The sequence below is a fragment of the Lissotriton vulgaris genome, chromosome 3_1, assembly GCF_964263255.1.
Source record: "Lissotriton vulgaris chromosome 3_1, aLisVul1.2, whole genome shotgun sequence".
NCBI classification, from domain to species: Eukaryota; Metazoa; Chordata; class Amphibia; order Caudata; family Salamandridae; genus Lissotriton; species Lissotriton vulgaris.
In genome coordinates, this window is record NC_141689.1 from 921706066 (window position 1) to 921725486 (window position 19421).

General features: G+C 46.1%; 1 protein-coding gene across 1 annotated transcript in view; it reads right to left on the reverse strand.

Annotated features, from left to right (window-relative positions):
• ALDH1A1 (aldehyde dehydrogenase 1 family member A1) overlaps window positions 1–19421 on the reverse strand; it is a 271085-nt gene that overhangs the window by 81076 nt on the left and 170588 nt on the right. Inside the window, exon 11 of the mRNA XM_086961266.1 lies at window positions 11256–11413. Coding sequence (XP_086817392.1) covers window positions 11256–11413 — 158 coding nt within the window. The remainder of the gene's footprint in view (window positions 1–11255; window positions 11414–19421) is intronic.

The following is a 19421-nucleotide window of genomic DNA, read 5'->3' on the forward strand; positions in this document are numbered from 1 at the left end:
GGGGAGCAGGGAGGCCGGTTACAAGCAAAAAGGTGAGCGTGACCCCAAATCTTTGGTATATCAACCCGACTCGAGAAAGGCCTATTTTTCAATTTAACATCCTTACCAGTAACCCGATAATAGCGGCAGAACAAACCGGCCCATTAGCGAGTAATATACTCTGTCCATGCTTGTACAACCCCAGCACAATCCTTAAATAACCTTGTTACTGCGCGAAACATAGCAGTGTGAAAGTAGAATAACTAAATACTTTCCTTCCAACATCGAGCTCCTCAAAAATATATATATGTTCCAAATCCAGTGGATTGTTAACTAGTTATAAACAACATAGAAGACATAGAAGTCTATCCGTTTTTTTATACTAATACTATAATACGATCATGCATAGTTCCACAATAAGATCTAGCAATGTTTTTGAAACTGTATAATAGTACCCATTGCGGCTATTATATAACCCCACACAGGTTGGATTGATGAACAACCGTTGTTGATACTATTTGACGCTGCGGGCAGAATTGAAGGCATCCAGTGGTGCGAAAATAAAGGATTTTAAAACAATCCCAAATATAGGTGAGTAGAACCTAAGAAATAACTCAAGGCCTAATCCACAAATTAACTCCAACGAAGAAATAAACATAGTCTCTTTCTGTAATATAAGACCATTTCCTTCGTTTCATTCCAACAGTGTTTTCCATATACAACACGGTGGCCCCCCTCCGGTATCCTCACCAACATAGAGCTACTGATAGAATAAGGTAAATAAGCCCAAAACTCTAAGTGGCTTTTGTAAAAAACGTAAACCTTTGTAATTATGTACAGGTGATGTGAGCACAAATATTTTTTCACTAAGGGATTGCTAACTGGAATTTAAGATACCAGAAGCTCTACATATCTGATTTCGACCGAAAATATTCCTCTAAATTGAAAGAGAGACGAATCTGAAAAAGTTACACACAGGTATGCTTTACGATTTTCTCCTTAGAAGCTACCTAGATGGTGACTTGATGTCACCATGCCATAAGATCCAAGTGTTTAGCCATATATTTCAAATGCCCTCATAAATGCACCTCATAGAACCCAACTGTGATTATCGAAAACTTTTTCAAGTGTGTGTTAAAAATGTGCCCAAGAAACAGCAATAAAAGTTTAGAAATAAAGAGAGACAAGATGCCGATTTCCATGAATAAAGGGATGTTTCTAATTGTAATGTTCTGTTATAGAATTGTTTGTCCTGAAGAAGGTGTTATCACTGATTCACCGAAACGCTGCGTCGACAACAACAACAACTGTGATTCCTGGACTAATTGTTTTAAACTATTTGTGATTTTTAACGTTTTTAATATCATATGTGTCTTAGGGCACTAATACTGTATAAATTGTTTTATTTTGAATTGTAATAAATTGTATATTTTTATAACAAACACACTATCTAGGGTTCTTGTTTTGTTTAGCATTTGTTTACATCAATATGGTATATATTTTAAGTTAGGTTTGGCATTTTGAGGTATATGAGAACTACACTTAGGTTTCTTATAAGTTGAATGGTTCTGGGACTTTCCTCGTTCTTTCAACTTATGCTCCTTGTCCCCTATTACATTGTAAAGGAGACCTCCCTTCCTTTTTCTACTTGCTAAGAAAAAGCACCATAAATCTTTTTTTTTTTCCTTTTCGCTTTTTCCCCCCTCTGATTTTTGTGAGCTTGTGCCCCCCAACCTCCCTTTAAATAACTTGTTCGTCAGCCTTAATGCTGGTGCTAATTGTTTTTATGTCTAGCTCTGACTAGAGCTAATGCTGGTGAGATAATTCTCTGCTTCCTTAACATCATTGAAGGTATGTGTTCGTCCATTTCTTGTAACCTTTAGGCGAGCAGGTTCTTGGAGGAATACCTGCCCGCCATGGGCCTTAATTGGATCCATCAGTTTACGAAACTGCCACCTCCTGTCCATGGTGTCCTTACTGAGATCAGATTGTACAAAGAACGAAAACTCTCCTACAGCTATTGGAGAGTTAGGGCGGGCTCTCTGCCAAACCGCTTGGCGTAGAAGAAAGTTGCCGAAATGAATTAGAAAGGGACGTGGGAACTGATTCTCTCTATTCCTCTGAAACAGAGGCAAACGATGGGCCCTCTGGATTTGCGAGTCCCAATCCCAATCTACCAGGTCCAGGAAGGCCTTCTGAAGCACCCCTACAATATAGGCTCTAGGGTCTGAGCCCTCTGATCTCTCCGGAATACCGAAAAGTCTTAGGTTAGATCGCCTTTGGCGATTTTCCAAGTCCTCGACCTTTAGCTGTAGTACCTTCAACTGATCATCGTGCTTTTCCACTGTTCCTACCAGTTTCGTATTTGTCTCCTCCACCTGTACCACCCGTTCCTGAAGTTCTATAGTTTCTTGAGATATCCCCCCAATTTTAGCGGCAAGATCCTGTAGAGAGGATTGCATCTTATTGTTGTCTTCCCTGAGTTGGAGATAATATTCCTGTGCTTCCGCCCGTTGATTGCTCAGTTGTTTGCTCAAAATCGTAAGTATTTCATCCAGGGAGGGGATGTCAGCTCCCGCGCTTCTTGAAACATTTGTAGGAGAGACTGGAGCGGAGCCCAAAGGTGTCTCCATTAAAGAGGAAGAACTTGAAGTTGCATGGGAGGACAGTTGAGTGACAGGAGGCAAAGCGTTGGCTTCATCCGATGAGGTTAGCTCCAAGTTATTAAGTGACCCATTGGCCCGCTCTTGAGGTTGTAACTCTTCTATCTGGTCCGCCAGGGATGTGTTATCAGGGTCGGTCAAAAATTTTTCTTCCGGGGAGATCATTATTGGCAAAGAATCTGTGGGGCTCCCACCTGACAACCTTAATGTCATAGTTTTAACCAAACCCTTTGCTACAATCCAGTTTCTGAGCGGACTTTTCTCTGAGATATGCTTCTTCAGGGCTGAATTATTGCTTGTCTTTAGTTTCAGCCGTTTGGAAATAGCGCCAGCCTTATTGTTTTTCTTTGCCTTTTGTCTGCCCTTAGTTTTATTCTTAGAAATACACCCCCCCGTTAATAGATCGGTTGGCGTGTCATCTTCAGTTTCTGATTCAGCCTCGTAATCCTCATAAGAGTCCTGCTCAGTATCCAATGAAGTCAGCGTGTGCGCTACGTTTTCATTTAGTACCCCGGGTTCATTACCCTGGTCTTCTGGTATCCCCTCTAAGTTGCTTGAGGTGACATCGCCGGGGGCTAGCTTGGGAAATGAATTAGGTAGTGGCTTAGGAAGTGTTTGTATAGTTTGGCCGGTATTGGTCTCCGATGCCATAGGTTGTACACTTAAAGGATCAATAGAGATTTTTTCGGCGTTAGGGTTATAATCAGCATCTTGGCTGCTTAAAGTCGTTATTACATCTCCCCCCTGTTGAGTTGCACCGGGGTTTGTAGATGTTTTTTTTAAGTGTTGTGGAGCGGTATCTTCTGCCACCTCCCCCGTTTTTGCTAGCATTTTTAACCCAGTTTTGTCCGCTTTAGGGGTCAAACCCTTAATCTGTGCCCCAGTTGGAAATATGGGTGGCCTCAGTACCGGTTGAGGATTTCTTTTCCCCCGCTGAGGCAGGAGCAGAAACAGGAGGCTCGCTGTTCTCCGGTAAGGCGCCATTGATGGGTGCTTCCGAGGACTGTGAGGGGGTGGCCGCTACCTTCGATAACGCCGTTGAGGATGTGATGGCAGTAGCAGTAGAAGAGGTAGCTACCAGGGGAGGGGCAGTCTCTAACGCCGTTGTCGCAGTGGCCGTCACCGTGGCCGTCGCCGCCACTACAGCCTGTTTGCTGTTCCGTGTTTGGCGTGGCGGCATTTGTGCAGGGTTCTTTGGAGACATCCTTCGGATCCAGTGCTTGCCGGCAGTCAGTCGCCGGCTGATAATGAGACCAAAGCAGCCAATCCCAGAGTTACTGATTCGCCCTCCCAGCAACTGCCGTAACAGCAAAACGGCATCCAAAAGCAAAAGCATCGGCTAATTAAGACACAAAAACCATTGTCAAAGGGTCTATACAGCTCAGCTCCGGAATAGTCCCATCAGTGTCCCCCGTTCCTCCATAAGCACTAGGAAGGAGAGGTGAGCGGAGCTCACAGGTGAGTCAGCCGGCACGGACCCTCACTCCAACATTTTGGATCCGCCGGTAGCATCGGGCAAGATAGCCTTTCAATAGTGAACAACGAAATTGGCAATATTTCACTATCAGAGCATGTCACCTACATTAGTACATTCTCTCCCTTTCACATACACTTCACTCTGCCCAGGGGGTACCTTGGGCCTTCCATAGGGGCGTCCAATGTGCACAGAAAGGGAAGGGTTTGGCTTGGCCTGGCCAGTGGGGACACTGGTCAGGTCAGCATGGCAGTTAGCAACTGCACACAGGCACTGCGGTGGCAGGCCTGAGACACCATTCTAGGGCTACTCATGTGGGTGGCACAATCAGTGCTGCAGGCCCCCTAGTAGCATTTGAATCACCAGCCCCAGGACACTCAGTGCACTTTACTAGGGACTTACTGGTCAAACAAATATGCCAATCATGGATAACCAATCACAATAACAAGTTACCTAGAGAGCATATGCACTTTAGCATTGATCAGCACTGGTAAAATGCCTAGAGTCCTATTGCCAACAACCACGGGTCAGGAAAAACAAAGGAGGAAGAAGCAAAAAGTTTGGGGATAACCCTGCAAAAAGGGCCATTTCTCAACAGACACCTTCCGGGTAACACTGGTATTCCTGTTCACAGTCCTTGCTTTTCTTTCCTTGATTTTGTGAAGTGCTGGATGTGTTGGAGCAGCTACTCACCCGGACCCAACCACCTCTCCCTTTTGTTGGGAACATGCTGCAGGCGGTCATCAGAAATCTTCCAGACTACCGTAGTAAGATGGGTGAGCTGTGAACCAATGTCAGTTAGCGAGTGGGATTTGAAAATGGAGGTGCATTTGAAAGAAGGCGCTCAGCTTGGGCGGGCTATTTGCGCCCACAGAACAGTTAAGTAATGTCAATACGGGCTACAGTGTATTGTAATGCCACTGCAGTAGCGGCTCACACAGTAAGAGCAGTGGCGTGGAAATGGTGGAAATCGACAGACGACAGGATAAGTAATATTAAATAAATAAATAAAACCACTCACTTTGCACTCGCCGCATTGCAGGCGGCGATCGCAAAGTGTTTTTTAAAATGTAATATTACTTGCCCTGTTGTCTGTTGACTTCCAGCATCCACCACCCTCGCCCTGCCCCACTACCCCACTGCTCTTACCTGTGCTTGCCGCAACTGAATGCCAGTAGAGGGGCCCAAGGAGTTAGCACCCACCACTGACATCTGCTGGTCCAGGCTCCTTTTAAGTTTGTGGCCGACTCAGCCTTTCATGCTTACGAGGTTTGGGACTCGAGCGTCACTACAACAGAGTAATAGTAACAGGGCTCCCTAGTGCATTGCTGATTGGGAGTCGCGCTTTACTTGGAAAGGACAAAGCCCAATGGGCCTTTCTCTCATCCTTGCGAGGATGAGTGGGGCATTTAAAAGTTTGTGAACAGTGTCATGGGGGCTATCATCATATTTAGCAACAACGTCGCAATTGTTAATAAGTAAATAGGTCAATCTATTACGAAATTATATAGGGAAATGCACCATTTTCTAAAATTTTCTCAGGGAGAGACCTTTCTGCCCCAATTCCCTGATTCCCCTGAGGAACGCTCAAGCTCTCCGGTTACACTCGCTTAAGCAGCTAAGAAATCACGAGCCGCCACTGTTAAACATTACTGAGCAAACTATGAAAACGCCGGCCGTGCTGTAACCTTGTGTAAATCATTTACAAATGTGATTGTGTAAAGCTAGAGCTATTGAGTGATGCTTAATAGCCTCTTTGCCATCAGGGGAGCTTTATAGAAAGTTTAAATTATTCTATTCACGTATATCTTATTGTAACGTTCTATTAAATGAATTATTTTTAAGAAGGATTCTCAGATAATGATTTCAAAATAATCAGATTTTGTTGTTTATGTCTATGCATGGTTACATTGCAAACTGGAATGAATTGCTACTTCCTTTCGGGCCTTATTTATGAAGGACTTGCGCCGCCGGTGCGTCACTTTTTCCCATGTTAAAAGTGACGCACGGGCGGCGCAAGTCCTTCATAAATAAGGCCCTTCGTTTTTAGTGTGTGTGGCTGTTGTCTGGTTCGAAGAGCCTTCGACCTTTAATCCACAAATGAAGCAGCGGTTTCTGTTCGTTGACACGAATATTATTTACACAGGCATTGGCTCCTTCTTTTGTGGAAACACCTCTGGTGCAACCTAATTCACTGAGCTTTCTAAAGGCAGGGCGCGGCGCTGGGAGACCGGATTCATTAGGCCGCCTCTGTGTCTGCAATGGAACCTGCAGAGATGAAACACAAAACTGGTGCTCGTGACCTTCAATGGTGCCCGAGAGATTACATATTGAAATCCATCACCTGAAACAAACGACGTGCGTAGCACAATATCACGTGAAACACGAGGTGTGAGAGCTGAGGTGTTTGAGGGGAGGAGTGACGTCAGTCCTAATAAAATTCCACGCACACATAAATCCATTTTGTATTATCTGTTTAGATAGTGCTAACAGGGGCATCTTAACTACTACTGTTATGCCTTACATGCTAATGCCAATTTATTTTACTTTTTTTTTCAATCATAACCTAAAAATACTTTTCTTTCTCCTATTTTGAGCGAGAGCTGCAAACGCTGCAGATGGCTGCGAACTGCCCAATCACGGCAGCTCCTCATCTGATGGTGGTACACCGTACGCTCACTCATTTCTTGGGAAGGCAGACCTACCAACACATGTGGTGCTACTGGGTGACACGATATCTGCTCTCATTACATGGTCACCCGGTGAGGTGGCAGGAAAAATTAGCTTAAAAACACTGTACATAGTGGATTTCCAGCTTGTTTTCTGAGGCTTTAAACTGCCTACGTCAATTAAGAAGTGCGAAAAAACCACAGGACATCACACTAGACTCAGCAAGGTTTTAACATTTTTTTGGGGGGCAGGAGAGTAATCGGGGGCAGGGTGGGGCAAAAGAACCACTGAGGTACTTTTTGGCACAAAGCTACGCCTCCTCCAAGTCCCCGCCCCCTTCTCACACGTGAGATTTTTGTATAAGTTGGCTGGTCTGGGCAGGCCGCAATGACTGGTCTTTCTCTCACCATAATCCTCACTCTTTGATCAGGCAAATACTCGTATACTGCATATAAGTGTAAATAGAATTGTATGGAGTGGTAGCAATTGTTGAGAAATGCAAACTTTACTGTGAAAGTTTCTCTTATATTAACCTTTGCCAATTTCAAATTAGTGTAAAGCAATGTTGTGAATTTTGGACTTTCACAACATATTTGTAGAAATACAAAGCACTCAAATGGTCAAAAAAAACTTCAAATGAGATTCTGTGACAGCAATTCTGTCATGTGATGTTTCGTTACAAGCCAAACTGCTTATACGTTACACAGTTCCCAACAGAGGAAGAGGTACTAATAAATTCTGGATCAGTAACACTGATATCTTCACAAATAGCTACACACATGCCCATATGCAGCCATCCTATGTTGTGTAGTTAAAAACTGCATATCTACCCAGTGTTTAATTTGTGAATGAGTAAGAGCCAGTGTCCAAAGCTCTGCTCAGAAGCTGTGGCCATGGCAATTAAATGTTAGCGCACCGAACACCAAAGCTGTGGAACCTTCAATTCACCTCAGATCTCTTTTGTCTACTATAAGACACTCCCTCACCATTTATTTCACTTGTGCATGTTCCAGATTTCTCCTGTTGTGACGGTTTTCCTGTCTTTCTCTTACTCTGTTTTCCTGTTTGGTGTGTTTAGCATTCTCTGGCTATCAGTCAATGTCTGATGTGAAAAAATAAGTGCTGGTTGCAAAAAAAGTACCAGTGCCCCCCACCACCAGCCATCGGTTCAAATTAAGCACTGTATCCATCACATTACTTCAGATTGTGGCTTTGTAAAGACTCGGACAATATTGATTCATTTCCTAATGAATGAATGATTGGGTTACAATTGTGATTGTTAGACCTCCTATCCTTGGTGTGATTTTTCCTCAGTTTTTGCCTTCAGACCTGCTGTTTTGCTGGCCTTAGGATTCTGCACATTTTACCACTGCTAACCAGTGCTAAAGTGTGTGTGCCCTTTCCCTGAAACATGGTAACATTGTCTTATATCCAATTAGCAAATGTAATTTAGCTGTAAGTCCCTTGTAGGGTAGCATACCAAATACCCAGATTCTGTAAATGAAATGCGTGGGCCTTGAGCACTTCTTGTGCCACTCACTTAAGTAGCACATTAAAACATGTCGGAGATCTGCTATTGCAGTCTGAATGCAGTTTTAAACTGCAATGTCGACTTTGCATTTCAGCCCCATTGCCAACCCTAAACTCCCCTTTTATTACATATACGTCACCCCTAATTAAGGCCCTAGGCAGCCCTAAGGGCAGTGTGCAATTAAAAGTTTGGACATGTACTTTTAGCTATTTCTTGTTCTGGTCATGAAAAACTCTTAAATTTACCCATCTCTCTCGTAGATTAACATTGGGATTGCCTTATTGCATTCTATAAGTGTAATTTCCACATGGAAAGAGATAACCAGTTCATCTTTGGTGTCTCTGGAATCACAATTTAAAATTCTAACTTATGGTGAAGTCAGATTTTAAATTGCAATTCTGGAAATGCCACTTTCAGAAAGTTAAGCTGCTGCAACAAATGATGGACGGAATGCTGATTAAAGCAAACATTTGCTCCCAGTCAAGAGATCGGGATTAAATCTTTTGTTCTTTTTCTCACTACATCACTCCAGTTTGGACCCAGCCATATGCAAATTAGTCTTGGCCCTGCCCCTCATGGGAACAGTGCAGCCAGAACTGCCAAGCCAGGTCCTCCCTGGACCTGAAACAAGCATCCCCTCATCAGCCAAGCTTGCTTGAATCTAGTGGCACAGTGAGCAAAGGACCCACATCTTGGCATACTCATCCCACTTAGGGTGAAAATAGCTGCAGCAACAAATGATGGACAGAATGCAGAACAAATTAAACATTCACCCCAGTCAAGAGATCTGGATTAAATCTATTGTTCTTTTGCTGACTACGCCATCCCAGTTGGGCCTTGTATTATTTATTAAATTAAGCTCTATTTTTCTAACATGGTGTGGCAATCTTTTTGTGTGGTGTTGTCCCTGTTTTACTGTTTGATATGTTGCACAAATACTTTCCACATTGGCTCTAAGTTAAGCCTGCCTGCTCTGTGTCAAGCTACCAGGGAGTTGAGCATGGGTTAATTTGAGGTTTGCTTGTGACTTAACCTGACTAAGATTGTGGTTGCTGCTTGACCAGGACTCATATCCTGGCCAACCAGTAACCAAATTTCTCACAGTGATGAACACAATCTGTTACGATTATTGACTCACAGCATGTTAAGGTATCCTTCTATTAAACAAATCTCACACCACAGCCTAATTCAGACTCCCTTCTTCAAAACAAAATTTCAGTGCTGCATGATTTCCAGAAGGTAGTCTGGAGATATTCAATGCCAGCAGAAATCAGATCCGGCGCTGTCTCTTGTATCGATAGCCCTTTAGAGCACCTACACATTTCACCATTATCACATTATTTTCTGTCCCCATCATGAACATGAAAAAACACATTTTGCCCTACAAGAAATCCCAGTCATAACCATTTTAAAGGCTGCCCACCATTAAATTAAATGTGGCTCTTTACTAACAATATTTCCTTTCTCCATTTAGTCACATATTATGTTTTCATAACTTCCCTGACAGCACTTTCTATTGATCCAGTTGAATTGGTTCCATTCACCCCATTTCAAAAGGGCGTGGAATAAATCCTCCCCTGTTCATAACACCTCAGCGCCCACAAATTCACCCTAAAACTGACACATCCAAAACAACATCTCTTCTTCTCTAATGGCCTGCAAATAGTGAACTCTCTGTAAATGCTTAATGATTTTCATTAACCAAAGGATCACTATCCTGTTAAACCCCTCTCTGAGAAGTTAAATATGCTGGCCTCTGAGGATTTCAGGTATCGCCTAAACTGTGAAGACTTAAAACTAAAAACCTTCCTGCTTTAAAAACCTTTCTGGACAATGTAACTGTAATTAGTCCATCTTTAAACACTGCCTATGGCTCAAATCATGTTTATGGAAATTTATAGGTGATGAGTACAAAGCATGCCAAAGTCTCAGCCAGCGGTAATCACTCTGCTGTACTCAATTCCATTGTTGTCCAACCATTTGCCAATTCTGACAGAGATCTAGCATATGGAAATCAGCTTTGGCCCGGCCTGGTCAGTTCCATTGGACCAGTTTAGGCTGACTTCGCAAGCATTAGTTGAGACCAGTGGCACAGTACCCATGGGGTCCACATCTGGGTAAAGCCATCTCCCTTTTCTCCCAAATCTATATACTCACAAAAAATGACCACATTGTTAAATATTTTGGAACAGTCAGATGTAGTAGGTGTGAATATTCCTGTTCTTTCTGTACTCTCTCTTTCCCCTTGCTGTTCAGCCTGAGTATGTATGGAATGTTGATGAGGTCATTGAATGTTGGGTGCCTGATGTGAGTTGGTTGATGTCAGCAGGCTGAGCAGCTAGGAGGCTGCTCCTGGTGGGGTGTACATATTGGCCTACTTATCATCTTGGCTATAATCTAAAGCTTCTATAACTTCAACCTGAATAAAGTTACTTCTTGGAACCACAACCTGGTCTTCTGTGGACTTTCTACTCACACCAACAGACAGATCCCATCACTTTTAAATTGTGATTTTTACCTGTGCCCACTTGATTCCATGTAAATGAATTGGCCCAGATATTTCATGCTTTTGTAGTTGGGCATCGCCTATTTTCATGTGAGAAAGGGTGACTACTATTCCGGCATCAAATATTATTCTACTAAGTAGGTAAATAAACATCAAAGCAATGTTTCCTTTGGCAGTTACAACTGGGTACTTAAAATACAAAAGCACGCTAGCTGTTCTTGTTTTCTTGCTCTGCTCTGATATAGGCTGATGCCACAGCTCGCTCGACCTCATGACAGGTAGAATTTATTGTAACTTGAAGTTTGAAAACTACTGCAGAATTAATTTTGGAAATAGCAGTAGGTACATGTTATGCATGACTCTAACTATGAATACATTCGGGATATTGTGACAGTGACAATCCAATGTACATACAAAGGAAGAGCAGCTTACCACACGACGCCCGCCTGAAGAGCAGTAGCAAAAGTCAAGGCCTTGTCCAGGTCTTTGGTAAATACTCCTGCTGCCAAACCATAGGTTGTGTTGTTTGCACGTTTAATGACTTCATCCTCTGTTTTAAATTTCATGATTTGTTGGACAGGCCCAAATATCTGTTACAATGAATAAAATGAAAGAAAAACATGCGGAAGTCCAGTTGAGATAATGCTTAAAGTCTGGTCAATTCATTTGATTCCAATTGATGGTATTTTGATTTTGAAACGTGTACTGGTTCTTGCCGATGCATACTTTCTGTTCTTTTGGTAGGCTTTCTGAATTTTATGGTAGCAAACACCATACAAGCGCAATCCTGTGCGAAGTTATTAAAGACGTTCAACAATATACATTTTACGGTCAGTCCACCTTTTCTGCATGGCTACCACAAATTGTTCATGTTTTTACCTGACTTAGGGGCATATTTACAAGGAAATGGCGGAGCGTGGCACTCAGCGACGGCTCGTGGAGGGAGTTACGGTGGGGCAGGAGGGCGGGGAGGGGGAGGGGCAGGGTGGAGGTTGCTAAAAACCGGCATATGGATAATTGCAGGTAAGTAAACAATTTAATTAATAAAACGAATTTCGTAGCTCGCACTGCATTGCATTTTGCGATGCAAGGCGCACTACGAAATTCGTTTTATTAATTAAATTGTTTACTTACCTGCAATTATCCATATGCCGGTTTTTAGCAACCTCCACCCTGCCCCTCCCCCTCCCCGCCCTCCTGCCCCACCGTAACTCCCTCCGCGAGCCGTCGCTGGTGGCACTGCAGCAAATTCTATGGCGCCGTGCCTTGCCATTTCAAAAATGCAGGGATGCGCCGTATTTACAACAATGCAGCGCACCCCTGTTTTTCCCTTGCGCTAAAAAATGCTGCCTAGTGCTAACATAGACATCCTTGTGCCATAGTGCAAGGGTGCATGCATTGCAGGGAATGTTTGTTTATGTGCAGAAAGGAGTCCCTTCCTGCACATAAACGATCAATAATGATGATTTATTACTTCTATGTGTGTTGCATTCTGCAGCACACATACAAGTAGCAAATTGTCATTATTTAATGATTGTTCATGTGGAGGAAGCCATATCTTCCTGCACATAAACAACCATTATTGGCGTTTTGCTCTTTCTATTCGTGCTGTGGTGCAGCACATAGAGAAAAAACAAAAACTTGGAGAAATAAAAGTATTTATACTCATTGCACCATTCTAATGCCTGCCATTGCATGGTGTTAGTTTTTGGCACTGCTTCAGACTTACATATCCTTGTTAATCTGGGGCAGCATCAAAAAGCAATGGGTGTTGCGGTGGAACACCCACAGCAACACCAATTGCACACCCCTTTGACACAGATACCTGCATAAAAGGGTGATATATTTACAAAGCGGCGTTAATGCCACTTTGTAATGTCGTGCAGGGCATTGCGCCACCTGAACGTCGGTAAAAGTGACCCTCCAGTGGCACAGTCCCCTTGTAAATATGCCCCTTAGTTTTGTTAAATAAACTTAAATATTTATTGTTGTCAGCTAAAAGCAATTACAATGCAAGTTACCACACTTATTAAAAACTGTAATGTCCCATATAGGGAAGTATAAAAATACTCATGGTTGTGTCCCTTTTAGCTGGAGAATATGGACGTATAGAGGAAGATTATTTACATCTAGCTTCCAGGGCAGTTTGTGCCGCAAATCTGTTTTAGCACTACTGTTTCAGTCTCACAAGGTCCCACATTGGTAAAATATAGAATGCTACAGGAATAGAAATGTCTTCACTGTCCGGATGCCAGGAAAGTATTACTGCTTCTTTGCATTGCCTTATCATTCTAATGCCATCTAAGCCAGTGGTTCTTAATCCGGGTTCCACGTATTCCGAGGAGTCCGCAACACTGCTCTGGGGGTCTGCCATTGTTTAGAAAATAAATATTGGCAGACTAATAAAGTATGCATATATAAAAGCAAATTTGAAAACTTTATATTTTAAAATACGCTGTAAATGTGACGGAATTTGAAATTGGAGACTCAAGAGTAAGTTGGCATCCTCATGTAGGTGTGTGAGTGCAGTGCAAGTACAGCAAAAAGATCTGGTATGGATAATTGGTGGCTTCAATGGAAGCACAGGTACGTGCTGACAAAAAGAGCTGGTATTTGGATCAAAAAAGAAAACATGATATACTGCAGTTTAGCACACTGCAATTTCTTTTAGAACAAAAACTAATTTTGAAAAATTCCAACCTCTGCATGCAAATTAAATTCCGATTTTTACATATTTTTTACTTGTGAATTAAATAAAACATTTCATAATTTGTGAATTTGTTTGGTGTATACTTGTTTCTGTAATGGTGTGAGGTTCAAATCGTAGAAATTGTTTAGGCGGGGTCTGTGTCTTCTAGTAGTGGTTCAGTGTGGGTCCACAGAAGTCAAAAGGTTAAGAACTGCGGGCGCATTTACAAATCCATTGCGCCGCCGGTGCAACACTTTTATTAACACATCGGCAGCACAATGGGCTTACCCATAGTTACAAGGCCATGTAAAGTCACCCTGCATGACTTTTCGTGAAATATGTTTCCCTTTCTTGCACAACTCTACCTAAAAGGGGCATTCCGTGGGTGTTAGTATGGAACTTGACACATTCCCAGGTTTATAACATTTTGTAAACCTGGGAATGCATCAAAATCCTATGCATCCCCAGGGTTGGTATAAGGAGGTGCAATCCTGTTATTCCTCTTTCTATGCATGCTGAATTCTGCAGCACGCATTGAAAGAGGAAAATGGAAAGGGAAGACCACTCGGTCCCCCCGAACGTATGGATGGGTGCCCCGATCCCCCGGGAACCATTGTGGGCGGGGGGCGTGTCTCGGCTGGTATGCCCGAAGAGGCGTAGCCGGAGCACGCCCCTCCCGCCCAGAAGAGGTTGTCCTAAACACCCGCCCGGAAGTCCGCGCACGGATGGGCGTACCTGAGGCGGGCCCCCGCCCTCCCGCAGATGGATAAATAGAGCGGGAATCCAACGAAGCTTCTTCTTGTTCCAGTGCTCTGAAGGCTGCACCACTCGTCGCTCGTGAGCCCTCTAGGGAACAAGCTGCAATTTTGAGAACTTGTAATCTTTGTTATTTCTCTTTCAGTGCCAGGCGTGTGGAAGATCGAGTCACCCTTGCGGATCAAGTCGGACGGAGTAACCAAAGTCATGTCTGGCAAGAAAGCGGGAAAGAGCTCCGAGATGGAGAGGATGCTATGCACCTTGGTGAACCGAGTAGCGGTGATGGACCGAAAGCTGGGTAAAGTGGATGAGCTCGGTCGTGGCTTAGCGGCCATCAAGAAACAGATGGCAGCCCAGAATGCCCCCTCGGGCGGCCTAAAAGAGTCATAGGACCGGCCTTGCCGAATGTCGCCCCAGGGGGTAAGGGTAAGAGGAATAAGGGGAGGGCAGGTTCCAGTGAGGTCCCAGTCCCAGAAGTAACTCCATCGAGCCCGGGCGCAGACAACTCAGTCGCGCCGGTAGATAGCCCGGTCCCAGGACCGGATGGGGGTTTACCAATCCCCGTAGTGATCACGCCAATTGGGGATGACCAAATGCCCCCTGAACTGGCACTTCTGTTAGCGGCAGTATTGCCGTGGCTAAAGAAAGGAGCAGGGGGATCAGTGGCTGTGGGAGACCCGGCTGAGGAAGCCAGATTAATTATTGAACAGTTGCGGCAGTCAAGGGATGCGGGGACGGCGAATGTACCTTCTATTCCCCCGCAGGTAGCGACGGGGGTCACGACGGACGGTCGGGCGAAGACAACGGACACGGCTGGGAAGACAGCTGAAGCCGGTAAGAGAGCATTGCCATTGGTGGGGGAGGGTCCAGTACCTTCAAGGCGGGAAAGTTTATCGCAGCACATTCCCATGGCTACGAAAGAGATGGTATGGGAAGATAAGTACATTAACATGTTTTCACTTTTGACTGACCATCGTGAGTTGGAATATGCAAAGACCCAGAAAGATTTGTGTCACCCCAGCGTATGGCGGGCCAAGATGGCGGAATTCAGAGTCGATGAGACCATGGTGAACTGGGTCAGGGCCTTTTCTATTTTTACGGCAATTATTGGTGAACGTAAACCGGAAGTGTTGACTGACTTAGCATGTTATCAGAACAGGATCATGAATTTCCATGCAATGTACGGGGGAAATGAATGGAAGGGTTACAATGTTACCTTTAGAAAAGCGAAGGAGTTTAACGAGGCCTTGACATGGGATTGTCTGGACACAGTGTCATGGCATGCTCAGCTCTTGCCGGGACCGGCGGGTACGTCGGTACCAAGCTCGAGCTCCTCTGGGACATTCCATCAGAAGCCGGCACAGCCCTTTCGGGCGAACGCCGGAGGGGATCCGCATCCCAGGTCCGGCGGGAATGGAGGCAAGCGGGGGGTTTGTTGGGGATTCAACAACGGAACCTGTACCAGGCCTCAAGGAAGGTGTAGGTTCCCGCATGCTTGTTCGGGCTGTGGGAATTCCTCACACCCGGAAGCCAGTTGCCGATCCAAGACCAATGGTGCGGGAGGAAAGGGGGGATCCAAGAAGGATTGATGTGGTGCCTTGGAAGCAAACATCTTTGCCCATTGATATCTTGGCTTTGACCCCCTGGCTGAACCGATACCCAGATCATGTGTCCGCCGGGACTTTGAGGAATGGCTTTCTGTATGGCTTCAAGATCCCGGCGGGAAATTTTCGGGGGAGCCCCTTTTGTAAAAACCAACTGTCTATTCAGCACAACCCGGCGGTGGCCGCCACAAAGATAGCGAAAGAAGTCAGCTTGGGGCGGGTAGCAGGGCCATTTGTCTGCCCGCCAGTTGCGGAATTTGTGTGTTCTCCTTTAGGAGTGGTTCCGAAGAAAGACCCGGGGGAGTATAGACTCATCCACAATCTATCGGCCCCTAAGGGGGCCTCGGTAAATGAGGCTATTGACCCCGAGGTATGCTCGGTGAGATATGCATCGTTCGATGACGCAGTCGTTCTGTTGAATCGCCTGGGCCCCGGTGCATTGTTAGCAAAATCTGACATTGAATCGGCATTCAGGTTACTCCCGGTACACCCTCAGGACCAGCGCCTGCTGGGATTCACGTTTCAAGGGAAATATTACATGGATAAATGTATGCCCATGGGTTGTTCAATTTCATGTGCCTATTTTGAAATGTATAGCTCCTTTTTGGAATGGGCGTTCACCGAGGCCACAGGGCATAGACAGGTGATGCACTATTTGGATGATTTCCTTTTCCTAGGTCCGGCTAGCACTCGGGACTGTGCACAAGCGCTGCAGGACTTCTGCACACTCATGCGGGGGTTTGGGGTCCCATTGGCGCCAGGTAAGACGGTGGGGCCATCTACCTCACTGGAGTTTCTGGGGATTGAGCTGGACTCAGTGGAGGGGTGTTTCCGTCTGCCAATTGAGAAGGTGGCCAAGTTCAGGGCTTCCTTGGTACAATGTCTCCGTAAAGATAAGGTGACCCTACATCAGTTGCAACAAACAGTGGGTCAGCTTAATTTTGACTTAAGAGTAGTGCCGATGGCTCGCCCTTTCTCACGTTCCATAGCACAAGCTATGGTGGGCCTTAAGGAAGGACACCACCGCACTAGACTGTCGGCAGAGGTTCGCCAGGACATGCGCATTTGGTTGGCATTCCTGGCGGATTTCAACGGTCGAGTGGTGTGGAACAAACCCCCAGCCTCGTCGGACGAACTGGGATTGTGGACCGACTCGGCGGGGAGCGTGGGATTTGGCGCGATCTTTGGAAACCGATGGTCGGCACAAACATGGCCGGCGTGGTGGCACTCAAGTGGCCTAACAGGTAACATTGGATTCTTGGAGCTATTCCCTATTTGGGTGGCTCTGATGGCATGGCCGGAAGACTTTAGGGACCGCTCAGTGGTGTTTTGGTCAGACAACATGACAGTGGTCGAGTGCATTAATCACCAGGCTGCATGCTGCAAGTGGATCTGAGACTGTTGAAAGAAATCGTATTGCGATGCATGAGATTGAATGTACAATTCAGGGCAAGGCATGTGCCGGGTGTACTGAATAATGCAGCTGATGCACTCTCTCGTTCACACATGCAGGCTTTCAGGGGTTATCTACGCACAGCGGAACTAGTGGCGGCACCTTTCCCCGAAGCACTATGGCAGATCGGTGCCCCGGACTACAAGACCTCGTGGCAGCCAGTTTAGCGCCCAGGATGAGAAAGGCTTATGAAGGAGCGTTTCGTTCATACTGCGCCTTTTTAGGGCCGGTAGGGGGTCATAGCTGGGGGCGGGAAGAGTCCTTCCTCCGGTTTCTGGTGGCACTTCATAAGGAAGGCCGATCGGCGGCAACCGCCAACAGGTATAGGGCTGCCATATCATTCATGGCACAGCTCCACGGGATACGGGACCCGACGGGTTCCTTCTTAGTCAGGAAGGCGCTCCACGGCTGGCAGCGCCTGGAGGATCGCAGACAAGATAAAAGGCACCCGATTGGGTTAGACAGATTGTCCTTGCTACTAGCGAAACTGGATGAGACATGCTCCTCGCCCAGCGAGGTAATTCTGTTCAGAGCGGCTTTCGCATTGGCATTCCATGGGGCCATGCGGGTAAGTGAACTCGTAGCAAGGAATAAGAAGGATGTGGAGGGAGGTCTATGCAGGGATCACGCTCAATTAAGGGGCGATTCTCTGCTGATTTCGATAGCTAGGTCAAAGACAGACCAGGAGGCTTTGGGGAGTAGTGTGGTGCTGCAGCGCGCCCGAGGGAGCCCCAGTTGTCCAGTAAGGTATTTGGAGGACTACATGGCACAGAGGTTGACAACATGGGGGGGTACCCTGCTTAGACACAAGGACGGCACCCCGTTGACAAGATTTCAGTTTCGGGGGGTGCTGGCAATTACAATTGCTGCGGCGGGCTTGAACCCGTGTGATTTTGGGACCCACTCATTCAGAATAGGGGCCGCTACTGAGGCTACGGCTCGGGGTCTGGGTACAGAGGAAGTGAAACAGTTAGGCCGTTGGTCCTCAAACTGTTTCAAGAGGTATGTGCGACTGCACATGTTGTAAAAGGCTGATGAAATGCACTCACGCTTGTTGTCTTTTGTTTGGATTACAGTTTCGCAAGCCTGTAACGCGGGGCGAAAATTGGGACCGGCCCATCACCAGAGGACCAGTGAGAAAGGATCACCGACTGGGGATCAAGTGGTATGGGTCGTGGGCCACTCATACATGAGGCGTGCCGGGGACATATTCAAAGCAGGTGACGCGATCCACGCATCTGAGGAATATGGGTTCAGAGTGTCCTTCCATGGGAAAGGAGGCCTCTGTGTTGACCAATTTCAGAGCTTTGTGGAGGAACTCTTAGGGCGGCAAAGGTCACCGCCATCTGTAATCATAGTGCATCTGGGAGGCAATGACTTGGTAAGGCTGGGAAGACGGGTGTTGGTAGAGCACATATTGACAGCAGTCAGTTGGTTGGCCAAGAGGCTCCCGGGGTGTACGATTGCCTGGTCCCACGTGATTCCCAGAAGAGTTTGGCCGGGGGGTCTGTCTGTGTCGGCGTTGAACCACTCAGTAAAGAGGGTCAACAACAAGATTGAGAAACTGTTTCGCTCTACTCATTTACAAAGCATTCCTCATGGGTGTATTTGGGGTGATCACTATTATTTGAATGATGGGGTGCACCTGTCCAGGGCTGGGAATGACTTACTCATAGGGGACTTCGTAGCATGGCTAAGGGCATTGAGGAGACATGACCTTTAGGAGGTGTGGGGGGGCCGGATAGTCGGTCAACTATCCGGCCTGTGGCAGTAAGGTCATGATCGGTGAGCAGTGATTTCAAGGTTCCTAGATGGGGCGCCACCCAGTATGGATGGGAGCGCCCAGGGGGAGGCTGCCATTGGCCCCTCCCACGGGGGGCGGCACCCACTACGGATGGGTCGCCCAGGGGGAGACGGCCATAGGCCCCTCCCACTGGGAGACGGCTACATGCCCCTCCTACGGATTTCCCGGGGGCCGGATATCCGCTCCGGCGGAAGAGAGTGTGGGGAAGGGGGGGAGTCCACGCTGTCCTTCTTACGGATACCTCGCACGAGAACTCGGATGACCTTAAGATGGCTTCGAGTGAAAGAGGGCC